Raw genomic sequence first — 12,834 nt, forward strand, 5'->3', positions numbered from 1 at the left:
ACATATATATATATGTATATATATATATATATATACAATGGAATATTATTATTCAGCCATCAAAAAGAATGAAATCTTGCCATTTGCAACAATGTGGATGGAGCTAGAGTATTATGCTAAGCAAAATAAGTCAACCAGAGAAAGACAAATACCAGATGATTTCACTCTTGTGTTGAATATAAGAAACAAAAGAGATGAACATATGGGAAGGGAAAAAAAAAAAAGAGGGATGCAAAGCATAAGAGACCCTTAATGATAGAGAACAAACTGAGGGTTGATGGAGGGAGGTGGGTGGGGGATGGGCTAAATGGGTGATGGGCATTAAGGAGGGCACTTGTGATGAGCACTGGGTGTTATATGTAAGTGATGAATTACTAAATTGTACTCCTGAAACCAATATTACACTATATCTTAACTAGAATGTAAATAAAAACTTGAAAAAGAAAAAAATATATTTATATATATAATATATCTGTACTGGCATATTACTCAGCAGTAAAAAAGAATTAAAAAAAGAATGAAATCTTGCCATTTGCAATAACATGGAATGTAGAGGGCATAATGGTAAGTGAAATGTCAGCTAGAGAAAGACAAGTACCAATGATTTCATTCATATGTGGAATTTAAGAAACAAAACAAACACACAAAGAAATATGGAGATGAAAAAACAGACTCTTGGGCCGCCTGGGTGGCTCAGTCATTAAGCGTCTGCCTTTGGCTCAGGTCATGGTCCCAGGGTCCTGGGATCGAGCCCCACATCAGGCTCCCTGCTCAGCGGGAAGCCTGCTTCTCCCTCTACCACTCCCCCTGCTTGTGTTCCCTCTCTCGATGTGTCTCTCTCTGTCAAAAAAATAAATAAAATCTTTAAAAAAAAAACCAAAAAAACCAGACTCTTAAATATATAGAACGAAATGGTGGTTACCAGAGGGGAGGCAGGTGATGGGGATTAAGAGTACAGTTATTGTGATAATAAGAGGTGCCTCCTTCCTTTTGATTCTCTTAGTAACATTTTCTTTTCTCTAGCTTAATTTATTATAAGAATGTAGTATATAGGGACGCTTGGGTGGCTCAGTCAGTTAAGCATCAGCCTTCGGCTCAGGTTATGATGCCAGAGTCCTGGGATTGAGTCCTGCATTGGGCTCCTTGCTCAGCGGGGAGCCTGCTTCTCCCTCTGCCTGCCTCTCTCTCTCAAAAAATAAATAAAATTTAAAAAAAATCTTAAAAAAAAAGAATGCAGTATTTAATACATGCAACACAAAATCTGTGTTAATCACTGTTTATGATATTGGTAAGGCTTCTTTCTGGTCAATGGTAGGCTATTAGTAGTTAAGTTTTGAGGTAATCAAAAGTTATTATGTGTATTTTTGACTGCAAGGGGTTGGAGGGGTTAGCACCCCTAATTTCCATGTTGTTCAAGGGTCAATATATAGATGTTGTATATATTGTTGTTGTGTATAGAAACCAATGAAAAGAAACTAAACTCTTTATAAGGAGGAGTTTAGAGTGAATGTTTCTCAGTTGTCCTGGCTCTAAATTCAGCTAATCCCACATCTAATCATACATGTTTTCGTTAGCCAACTTCTGGATTTGGGTGGGTTTTGCCCACTGTGTAGCCCAGTTACAAGCCCAAATCTAGACCTGACATAGTGACCCTTGAAACTTCAGGCTGCACTGTTCTTAACTTTGCAGCTACCACTCTAAAGGTCTATGTCCAATCCTGCTCTCAGGTACATTACAGGTGAAAAGTACTTTTCTTTCTGAACCACAAAACCCAAAAACCATATTCGCTTAGGCCAGCTGAACTGATATAGTGGCAACTATTTTGGTGGAGATTTAAAAAATTCCTATAAAATTCTACTGTCCCAAAACAAAACAAAATTCTACTTTCCAAATTATGTTTTCACCCTGTCTAAATAAGCTACAGTCTACACCTGCTAATACTTTTAGTAGGAACACCTAGGTTTCACCTCTATTAGTTTATTCTTTTTTTTAAATTTTAATGATATCTTTTTATTTTAACCATCCAAGATATTATTATTGCTGTTGTATATAGTTTTTTATTTAATTATTAACATATAATGTATTATTTGTTTCAGGGGTACACGTCTGTGATTCATTAGTCTATTAGTTTATTCTTTTTTTAAGATTTTATTTATTTATTTGATAGAGACACAGCGAGAGAGGGAACACAAGCAGGGGGAGTGGGAGAGGGAGAAGCAGGCTTCCCGTGGAGCAGGGAGCCTGATGTGGGGCTTGATCCCAGGACCCTGGAATCATGACCTGAGCCAAAGGCAGATGCTTAACGGCTGGGCCACCCAGGTGCCCCATTAGTTTATTCTTGACTGCTTTATTGCAGCCATGTGGGCTGGGGCACCAACTTGCTTTCATCTTCAGGCATTTGCCTGGAGCTGTCTTGGATCTGCTATTCTTTTTTCACCACCCAAAAGGATATGAAAATATTCATTTCAAGATGGCTAGACATTCATAAGCTTTCCTCCAAATTCCTCTTCTCAGCTGACCGGCAGTAAGCTTGGCTTATACATTGGCACTATTCCTATCCAGTGGCTCAGGTCAGAATTTTTAGCTTAAAACTCTTACTTACCAGCTCAGTAATTTCCAAGAGAATCACTTAATCATATATTTTAATATACTTTCTATAAAGGAGTATTTAATCATTAAATATTCCCTTAGGAATAGAGGATTAGGGTAGAGGGAGGTAATCTGAATAATAGAAGAGCTGTTGAAATAAGATGCTAGGGTTGTTAAAAAACTCTAAAAGGGCTTTAAAAAAAAACCAAACTTTTCTCAGTGTTGTTTCAATACTCTATGGGAGATTCCAAAATTCCAGGTAGCAATTGGACCAAGTGGGTATTTAATATATATTTGCTAAATAACTACATTTATTATTTAAAAGATTATCAATTATAAATGAAAACAAATATACCGTATTTTATTCTAAATAGCCCATTTAAAAAAATGAACATCTCTGAACTTGAGAGGCATCTTACCCTCACTGGCATATGATAGCTTAATTGGTAGTGTTTTTTATATTTCTTCATAGTAACAAAATAGTGATGTGTCATTCAGTTAATGAGTTCTTAGATTAGATGAAATAAATTATACATAATCATAGGTTTAATAAAAATCCTGTAATCTTAAAAGTGCAAAATATGGAAGAATTAGGTATTATCCATAATCTATGATGATGAAGTAATACAGTGTAAGAATTACAGAGGCCCACTTTCACTAACTGGTAAGAAACTAAAAAGCTTGCTTTAAAGCACAAAATATTCATGTCTTCATCTTGATTTGATAAATTTTACAAAAAAAAGTAACTTTTCCTTGAACAAACATTTAACCATACCCCTATGGTACTACTCTTCCAATGGTTGAAAAATGGAGTTCTATAGAAGCAGTGGGTTAGAAAAAAATGTGAGTCTTCAGAATCCATGTGCAAGAGGGTAATGGAAGAATGACCTATAGCTCTCACTTTCAAGTCTAGCAGGGACACAGTTCCCATTCTAAGGGTCGTGGAATGGACAGATTAGAGGAAAGGCTGAGTTTTCTTTGCAATAGATGCTGAAATCACGGTAAACCTCAAAGTACACGGCTGACTCAAGAAATCACTTGCTCATAACAACATGGATTCATAAAGTCAGTAGGCCTTGTAATGCATTACCTAAGGGAAGGTTTGAGGGTAAGTCCTAAGGCTTTTAAATCAAAGAACTAGATTTAAGTGGCTAAAAACTAATTTGGCTCAAGGTAAGCTTGGCAACAAAAACATTGGTCATTTTTTGTAAAGTCAGTAATTTATGGCTGCACAAGGGTATAGGTTTTAAAATATTTTGGTTCATTTTTGTCAGAATTTTTATCACTTTTACCTGATTTTTTCTCATTTTAATTTTTAATTCAGCTTCAGCTCATTATTACTATTCTGGACAGTTTATAACAGAGAACAGTATCCCGCAATACAAGGCTGAGGTAAAACACACTAAGTATCCAAAAATTTGTGGATTTCTTAGGTAAATTATGGTAAGTTACAAATATTATCACCTCATTTTTGGTGAAAAAGGATATTATGAGAGCCTAATCTTCATCTACTACATTAAGATGTCAGTATGTATGTAATCTTATAACTAATTGATCAGAAGAGCATGAACTGCCTAATATGAGGTAATTACCAGAAAAAATAGCTAAGAGTTTAAACTGGCTGCCTGTGGGTAATGGGGCTTTAGGGTCAAGGAAGGAGGGAGAGGGAGGAAAGAGAGGGGCAAGGAGCTGCTGGTTTTAGTTAGAGGACTTTCCCATTGGCCTTTAAAACCATTTAATATTTAATAACATAAAAAATAATTTTAAAAGGGAAAGAAATTTTAAAAGCTTAAAATTTAGTTTAAAATCTGAAAAATGGGGGCACCTGGGTGGTTCAGTCGGTTAAGCATCTGCCTTCAGCTTGGGTCGTAATCCCAGGGTCCTGGGATCGAGCCCCACGTCGGGCTCCCTGCTCAGCAGGGAGTCTGCTTCTTTCTCTCCCTCTTCCTCTCCTCCTTGCTCTTGCTCTATCTCTCTCAAATAAATAAATAAATAAAATTAAAAAAAAAATAAATAAAATCTGAAAAATGATAGAAGTATTTAAAATCACAGTAAGGGCTGCAAAACTACCTCAGAGTATACAAAATTACCAATATTCAAAATAACAGCATTAATGCAACACGGAACAGTGGATCTAGTGGTCAGTCTGTAAGAGGACAGAAGCTCCATTGCAGGTGCATGTCCAGGACTGTTTTCGTGTTTGTTTTTAGGCTGGGGCACCTCTGGTTGCTCACTGCTGTCCAGTATACCTGGGCAGCTTCTCTGAATAGGTCCACTCAGTGTCTGCATCCTTTAAGAGAGGTGCCTTTTCCAAACAGAAGTGGAATATGAACACATTGGGGACTGCAGACCCACGACTCCAGTGTCACCTTTTAAAGGGTTTGTGCAAGAAACGAGACACTAACATAAAACTATTTTCTTCTCAATGTTGAATAGTTTTTTTGTTTTTTTTTTAAGATTTTATTTATTTGACAGAGAGAGACACAGCGAGAGAGGGAACACAAGCAGGGGGAGTGGGAGAGGGAGAAGCAGGCTTCCCGTGGAGCAGGGAGCCCGATGCCAGGCTCGATCCCAGGACCCTGGGATCATGACCTGAGCCAAAGGCAGACGCTTAACGACTGAGCCACCCAGGTACCCTCAATGTTGAATAGTTTTATAAGACGTAAAAACAGGTCCAAAGTACAAAAGCAAACAGACTTGATTACCTGTGGGGATATGGACAAGTCTGACAGCGCTATCAGTTGTATTAACATGCTGCCCTCCTGCTCCTTTGGCTCGAAATGTATCTATTCGCAAATCCTTGGAGTCCACCTTCACATCTACCTAGAATAAAAGGGACAATGGAAGTCAATTCTACACTCAACACTTTTTTTTTTTTTAAAGATTTTTATAATTTATTTGTCAGAGAGAGAGAGAGAGCACAAGCAGGGGGAGTGGCAGGCAGAGGGAGAAGCAGGCTCCCCGCTGAGCAGGGAGTGATGTGGGATGCGATTCCAGGACCCTGGGATCATGACCTGAGCCGAAGGCAGACGCTTAACTGACTGAGCCACCCAGGCGTCCCAACAAATACTTCAATACTAAATTTATTTCAAGATTTTTCGAATAAACTGTGCTGTTTTGTTCTAAGTCATAGCCATTAGACTAAGAAATAGCTTCTACCAATGAAAGAACCGTAAACTCCCTATTCCAATGGATGCTATTTTTTGATGCTATAAGATCATTGAGTTATGCAATCTTTCAAGTTTCATCATCCATCATCCCACAAAGCCACAGGATAGAAAATATACTCTCTCTATATATATGTATATGTGTATGTGTGTGTGTGTGTATAATGTATATACATTATTCCCCAATTCTGTATTTGCAAATTCACCTACTTTATTTGTTCCTCAAAATCAATTATTGCAGCATTTTCACAATCACTAGCGAACAGGTGCAGGGCAGCAAAAAATCCAAGGTGCACATTCCCAGCTGACGTCCAACAAGCTGACAGTTTGCTTTCTTTTTTCAGTTTGATCAGAGAATGAAGACAAGAGGCAGAGCAGTATAGTACAAGAAGCTCTGGCTCTTGGGTCAGCTGGATGGGGTGTGAACCCCAGTTCTGGCATCTGGTAGTGAAGTGGCCTCAGGTAAGTCACCTAAACACTTCTGAACCTCATTTTCTCTTTGTAAAATAAAGAAAATAGAATCTATTCTAAGTAACTAGGATGCGTTACTTTTTTCGGTTTTTAAATTTTATTTATTTATTTGGATAGGTCACTTTTAAGATTATAATCTACCTGAGATACATAGATACAGAAATATATATAGGTATATAAACATATGTATACCTGAGTGTGCACACACACACACACACACATATTTCCCCTAGGGGAAATGATAGTTCAGTATTTGCTAAATCAGTGTTCGCTGAGTCTTTACAGAACATAACCACTGTGAACAATGAGAACCGACTATTAGTGGGACTGAATGGAGACATCCAAAAAGGTATGTTCACATTCTAACCACTAGAACATTATTTGGAAAAAGAGTTGTTACAGCTGTAATTGAGTTCAGATGAGATCATCCTGGATTATTCAGATAGGCCCTAAATCCAATGAGAAGTGTCCTCAGACAGCCAGAGGAGAGATAAGAGGAGACGAACATGTGCATTCAGAGTCATACAACTTCAAGCCAACGGACACCTGGAGACACCAGAAACTGGGAGAGTCAAGGGAGCATTCCCCACCAGAAGCTTTGGAGGGAGCACAGCCCTGGCGATACCTTGAGTTTGGACTCCTGGCCTCTAGAACTGTGAGACAACAAATTTTTACTGTTTTAAGCCCCTATGTTTGTGGTAATTTGTTACACACACACACACACACACATACACACACACACATAGTTACAAAATACACTGTTTTTCAGGGGAGAACTAACATCTTATTTCACATTTATCATTCATTCCTATGAATGACAGATACCAAGTGTGACTCTTCTCTTTGTAAAGCACAGTAATAACAGGGTCAGCTTTAGAATCCAATATACAACGTGGTTATTCTTTTGTTTCCTCTAAAATGAGCACTATACTGTGAAGAAAAAGATTATGCAGCTTTTGTTAAAATATGCCAGTGTCGGCTACCTTAAAATTTCAATAGATACTAAAGAGATCAAGAGCAATTTCCCATTTTTTGTGGTTTCAGTATACTAAAGTTATATAGCAAATATATGTATATTATATGTCATATTCTCCCAAATGTTATAGAAACTATCTAATGACTGTTGGGAAATTCTCAACAAAGAAACAGTGACTTAATAATATACAAATAATTTTAAATGTCAATTAAGAGAATAATAAGACTTTGCTCTTTTATGAAAATCAAACTCCACCACATGGGTTTAATTTTCAAGAACATGAAGAGAATAAGGGGATGGGTGAGAACAGTGGAAGGAATAAAGAGGGAAGCAAGACAACTCAATAGCTTTGATTTCTGAGTGACATAAATGCTTCCATACACCAAAAATGAAATTAGATAAAAGAGGAAGGAAAATTCAAATCCTAATATTCAATAGGAAAAGAAAACGTATTAATCAAAATATTTACCATAATAATATCATAATCACATAGAAAAACACTATTTCAGATGGTCTTTGAACATCGTGTTCTGACTATGCTTTCTTGGTGGACTATATTCTAAGTACAGAAATCAATCTTAAACATTACTCAGTAGTTTACTAAGTAATTTTATTTTATTTTATTATTTTTTTTACTAAGTAATTTTAAAACAGTTTATTTATTTATATATGCTATATAACAAGGAAAAAAGTAAATATATTAATGTGATTAAGAAATAAAATTTTTACTCTAAGTGGAAAGAGATATAAATACAAAATGCAAGATGGTGAGGGGGGAAAAACTTCCTGTAATGTTAAATTTGAGTTGGTAATCATAATTTGAACCAGTGATTTAAAATTATATGTATCTCCTAGCTCTGTCCACTGAAGAATCTAAATATAAGCACACTTTAGTAATAATGAGCACACCTAGGACCTAGATCTTGATTTTTGGGTACATTTCTCACCAAAAGAAATGAGATCTGACTCCAAGTCTGAGGCACAAAAGCAGAAGGTGGGCTTAGGATATCTAATTTTACCAGAAAGCAAGGATGTGCTCAAAAATTGATGGGGTCATTGCAAAAGGGACTGCCCTCAAAAGGCTACTACTGGCCAAATCAGGGACAAGGTTGAACATCAAAAACAGTAGTGATTCTAACTCACAGAATTTAAAAAACAAATGTGTAATCTATAATGAGGTCAACAGATGGAATAATATTGAGTTTATGATGAGGTAAAATAAAAGAGAAAGCAAGCAAGAAGGAAGGAGGAGAGAAGGTAGTAGAGAGGAAAGTTCTTGACAGAAAAGAATGCCAGTTAATAAACATAGAAGAAATGACAGAGTTACAAAATCACCATCTTCCACCCCCAACGAAATAACTGATTCAGGCAAAAAAGATCACTAATGGATGTTTAGATCGTGGAAGCAGGTTATATGTGGAAATAGGCTATATGTACCCTCGGGATTACACAGTAACTGCAAAGACAAAAATATACTTTTACAATGGAGACAGTTTTTTGGTCACCATGTTTAAACTAATCTTCACTAAATCTGATATTATGTGCCTTCTGATAAGATGCAACTTGAATATGACTACACCTGTAAGTATTCTTGCTAAAAATGTGTGACCTGAATGCGATAAAGGAACAAGTTAAAGAGTACCAGGAGGAGGGGCGCCTGGGTGGCTCAGATGGTTAAGCGTCTGCCTTCGGCTCAGGTCATGATCCCAGGGTCCTGGGATCAAGCCCCGCATTGGGCTCCCTGCTTGGCGGGGAGCCTGCTTCTCCCTCTCCCTCTACTGTTCCCCCTGCTTGTGCTCTCTCACTCTCTCTATCAAATAAATAAAATCTTAAAAAAAAAAAAAAAAAAAAAGAGTACCAGGAGGAAACAAATGAATCCAAAATGTGGGATACCTTACAAGACAAAGGCTCCAGACTCTTCAAATAATTAATGTCATTAAAAAAAAAAGGTTGAGGGGCACCTGGGTGGCTCTGCCGGTTGAGCATCCAACTCCTGATTTTGGCTCAGGTCATGATCTCAGGGTAATGGGAGCGAGCCCTGCATCAGGCTCCATGCTCAGTGGGGAGTCTGAGTTCTATAATCCAGCTTTAGTAAATTATCGAGCCCAAGGAGGGGGTTGTGGAAACCTCTCAGTTCATAGCCACTTGGTTGGAAACACAGGTGAGAACCTGGACTTGTGACTGGCCTCTGAAGTGGGAGGGGAGGAAGTCTTGTGAGGCCCAGCTCTTAGCCTGTGGGGTCTGATGCTATTCCCCAGTAGATGGTGTCAGAATTGAGTTGAATTGTAGGACGCCTACTTGGTGTCCACACAGAATTGAAGAAATTGCTTGGTGAACGAAAAAACTTGACACATTTAGAGTGGAGAAGTATTCTGTGAGTAGACAGAAGCACAGGAGTTTTTCCTAGACAATAATATTACAGACTTATGGTTGATTTTCACAGATAATGGTGTTTTTTTCCAAATAATTTTTCAATCTTATTATTGATATTATAACAAAGGTCTCCAATCTATTGGTTCCTGGGGATAAGCGCATTTAAATCCTATAGAAAAATTATGGGGTTGGGGCACTTGGGTGGCTCAGTTGGCTAAGTGTCCAACTCTTGATTTTGGCTCAGGTCATGATCTCAGCATTGTGAGATTAAGCCTCGTGTTGGGTTCTGCACTGGGTATAGAGTCTGCTTAAGATTCTCTCTCTCTCCCTCTCCCTCTGCTCTTACCCACCCCCTAAAAAAAAAAAAGAAAAATTATGGGGTTGGAGGTATTATACCCATTTTACTTATTTATTTTTTTTAAGTTTTAAGTTCCAGTTAAGATATAGTGTAGTATTAGTTTCAGTAGAATTTTGTGATTCATCACTTACATACAACACCCACTGCTCATCATACAAGTGCCCTCCTTAATGCTCATCACCCACTTAGCCCACTCCCCATCTACCTCCCCTCCAGCAACCCTCAGTTTGTTCTCTGTAGTTAATAGTCTCTTTTAAAGAATGGTTTGTCTCTCTCTTTCTCGCTATGTTCATGTTTTGTTTCTTAAACTCTACATATGAGTGAAATCATATGATATTTGTCTTTCTCTGACTGACTTCTTTCACTTAGCATAATACTCTCTAGCTCCATCTACGTCATTGCAAATGGCAAGATTTCATTCTTTTTGATGGCTGAGTAATATTCCATTGTGTATATACACCATGACTTCTTTACCTGTTCATCAGTCGATGGACAGATAATGGTATTCTTTAGGTAGAAGAATGTCCTATTCTTAGGAGATGTGAAGTTGAAGATTTGAGGGATAAAGTCTCACAGTGTCTGCTATAGTCTTTAGTTATTTAAACAAACGTATATATACACACACATATAGGAATCCAGCAAATGTGGCAAAATGTAAACTCCAGGTGGAGGTTATGTAAGTTTTTAGTGTGGTATTCTATTTTCTGTATGTTTAAAATAAAATTTTAAAAAGTTAGGAAAAAAAATATAGGCAATATGGCTGTATTCAATAAGATATAGACCCCATACAGATATTCTATCATTGACCTCAACATATTATCTGTGGAAATCATATTTTTCTTAAGATAAAACTTAAGCAACAACACTTTAAAAGCTTTGTGAATTCTATTTTATGAAGAGAATAGATTTCTATTTAAACAAACAAAATAAAATATCTTGGTCAGGCATAAGAAGGGCAACTTTACCTGCGGAAGAGTTAAGAACTTCCTAGTAGAGGGGAAGGGGCACAGGGTTTGAAACATGGCGGACGACATGGACCAGCAACAAACTACCAACACTGTAGAACAGCCCCTGGATCTCATCAGGCTCAGCCTGGATGAGCGAATTTATGTGAAAATGAGAAATGACAGAGAGCTTCGAGGCAGATTACATGCTTATGATCAGCATTTAAATATATTGGGAGATGTGGAAGAAACTGTGACTACTATAGAAATTGATGAGGAAACATACGAAGAGATATATAAATCAACAAAACAGAATATTCCAATGCTTTTTGTCCAGGGAGACGGTGTTGTACTAGTTGCCCCTCCATTAAGAGTTGGCTGAAACAAAGAATTTATCATGTATGGAATATAGGAGCTTTTGTATGATTGCCTCTTTAAATGTAGAAGACATTCAAAAGAGAAACCTGCGTAAATTTTGATATTAAGAAATGACCAAGGATTCTTCCACTCCTGAAATGAGTTGATTTGCGGATAACTCAAAATTTCTTAAGCTAAAGGGCATTTTAATTTTTTCCCAACCCTTTCAATAAATGTGATCACCAAGATGCAGAACTCTTTTTTTCAGGAATTGATTTGTTCTGTTGTTTTCTCAGACAATTTCTGATTTTTTTCCTTTAAATTAAATTTGATGTTTCTTTTTTTAAAAAAAAAAAAAAAAAAAAAAAAGAATTTCCTAGTAGAGGCTGCGAAGTTCAATGGGGAATCCCGAAAATCAGTAAATCAGTTTGCTAGAAGCTAAGCTTTCTGAGCACAACCCCCATTAAGTCAGAGTAAGTTTTCAATGCCTCCGGGTGAGGTTACCTCATCTGGCTGTGGGAGGACAATAACGGACATGGTTCCTGTGTGAATGCGCTGCATCCTTGACGACAGGCCCACTTCAGGGATTCGCTGAACTCGGTGAATCCCACCTTCATACTTCAGATGCTTATAGACACTGTCACCAGAAATTCGGGCAGCTGCGTGATGCAGCCCACCTAGGAACATAAAATCCTAAAATGTTAATGAATTAATTTGAAAGGGATCTGGATTTTAAATACCTTTAATCTCAGGCCTGAATGCAAGTATAGAGCCAAAGATGAGAACATAAAGTAGGTACAAAACTGTATTTTCCCAATGTCAATATATTCATTTTAAAAGGAAATATACCAAAACATTATTTATGCTTATCTCTGGGGAACAGAATAACAGTGTATTTTTTGTTTTGTTTTTTATACTTTTTTTGTTTCTAAATTTTCTGTAAACAAATTTTTTTTTTTTAATAAAAAAAACTACTAGAAGAAAAATACTGGGGCAGTTTCTGTATTGAACTGCCCTCTGTAATCTTAGGCTGATATGGTGCCTATATAAAAAAATGCTCAATAATGTAACAATTTAATAATGATGGATAACTCTGTAAGTCCTCCCAAGTTTTCAAGATCTATTGAAATTTAGCTCTTGCCTATCTGTGGAGTGTGAAGATAAGCCCAAAAAATCTTAATGCCTAGGCTAGTCTCTTCTTATTGGACATATTTTTTTAAAAAACGTTTTATTATAAAATAACATACAGACATAAAAAAACCCACATGAATCAAATGGTTTAATGACCACAAGATCAAGAAAAAGAACTTTGCCAGTCACCCAAAAGCTCTCCCATATGCCCCTTCCCAGTTATAATCCTCTCCCTTTCTCACAAGTAACTATGATCCTTTTACTCCTTTGTTAAAATTTTATTACCTAAATCTGCTACAGTTTAGTTTTGTCCATCTAAAAAAGTTTGACGTCCTCTTTTTTTAAGTTTATTTACTTATTTATTTTAAGTAATCTCTACATCCAATGTGGGGCTCGAACTCATGACCCCAGTATCAAAAGTCACATGAACTTCCAACTGAGTCAGCCAGGTGCCCCCTAAAGTCTGAT

At 37.0% G+C, this 12,834-nt stretch overlaps 2 protein-coding genes across 5 annotated transcripts in view; one reads left to right on the plus strand and one right to left on the minus strand.

Moving 5' to 3' along the window:
* Positions 1–12,834, minus strand: part of MTRF1 (mitochondrial translation release factor 1) — a 63,857-nt gene that overhangs the window by 15,289 nt on the left and 35,734 nt on the right. For all 4 annotated transcript variants that reach the window (XM_032402925.1, XM_032402924.1, XM_032402923.1 and 1 more), the window contains 2 exons: positions 11,740–11,912; positions 5,295–5,412 (listed from right to left, as the gene is read on the minus strand). In XM_032402925.1, coding sequence (XP_032258816.1) covers positions 5,295–5,412; positions 11,740–11,912 — 291 coding nt within the window. The remainder of the gene's footprint in view (positions 1–5,294; positions 5,413–11,739; positions 11,913–12,834) is intronic.
* On the plus strand, positions 10,724–11,524 carry LOC116631611 (U6 snRNA-associated Sm-like protein LSm3). Its single transcript, XM_032402927.1, has one exon. It carries the CDS (start codon positions 10,955–10,957, stop codon positions 11,258–11,260), a length of 306 nt encoding a protein of 101 aa, XP_032258818.1. The 5' UTR covers positions 10,724–10,954; the 3' UTR covers positions 11,261–11,524.

The sequence above is a fragment of the Phoca vitulina genome, unplaced genomic scaffold (assembly GCF_004348235.1).
Source record: "Phoca vitulina isolate PV1807 unplaced genomic scaffold, GSC_HSeal_1.0 scaffold5, whole genome shotgun sequence".
NCBI lineage: Eukaryota > Metazoa > Chordata > Mammalia > Carnivora > Phocidae > Phoca > Phoca vitulina.

Excerpts from the sequence above, each read along its gene's own strand:
- LOC116631611 (XM_032402927.1), top strand. The coding sequence starts at position 10,955 with ATGGCGGACGACATGGACCAGCAACAAACTACCAACACTGTAGAACAG.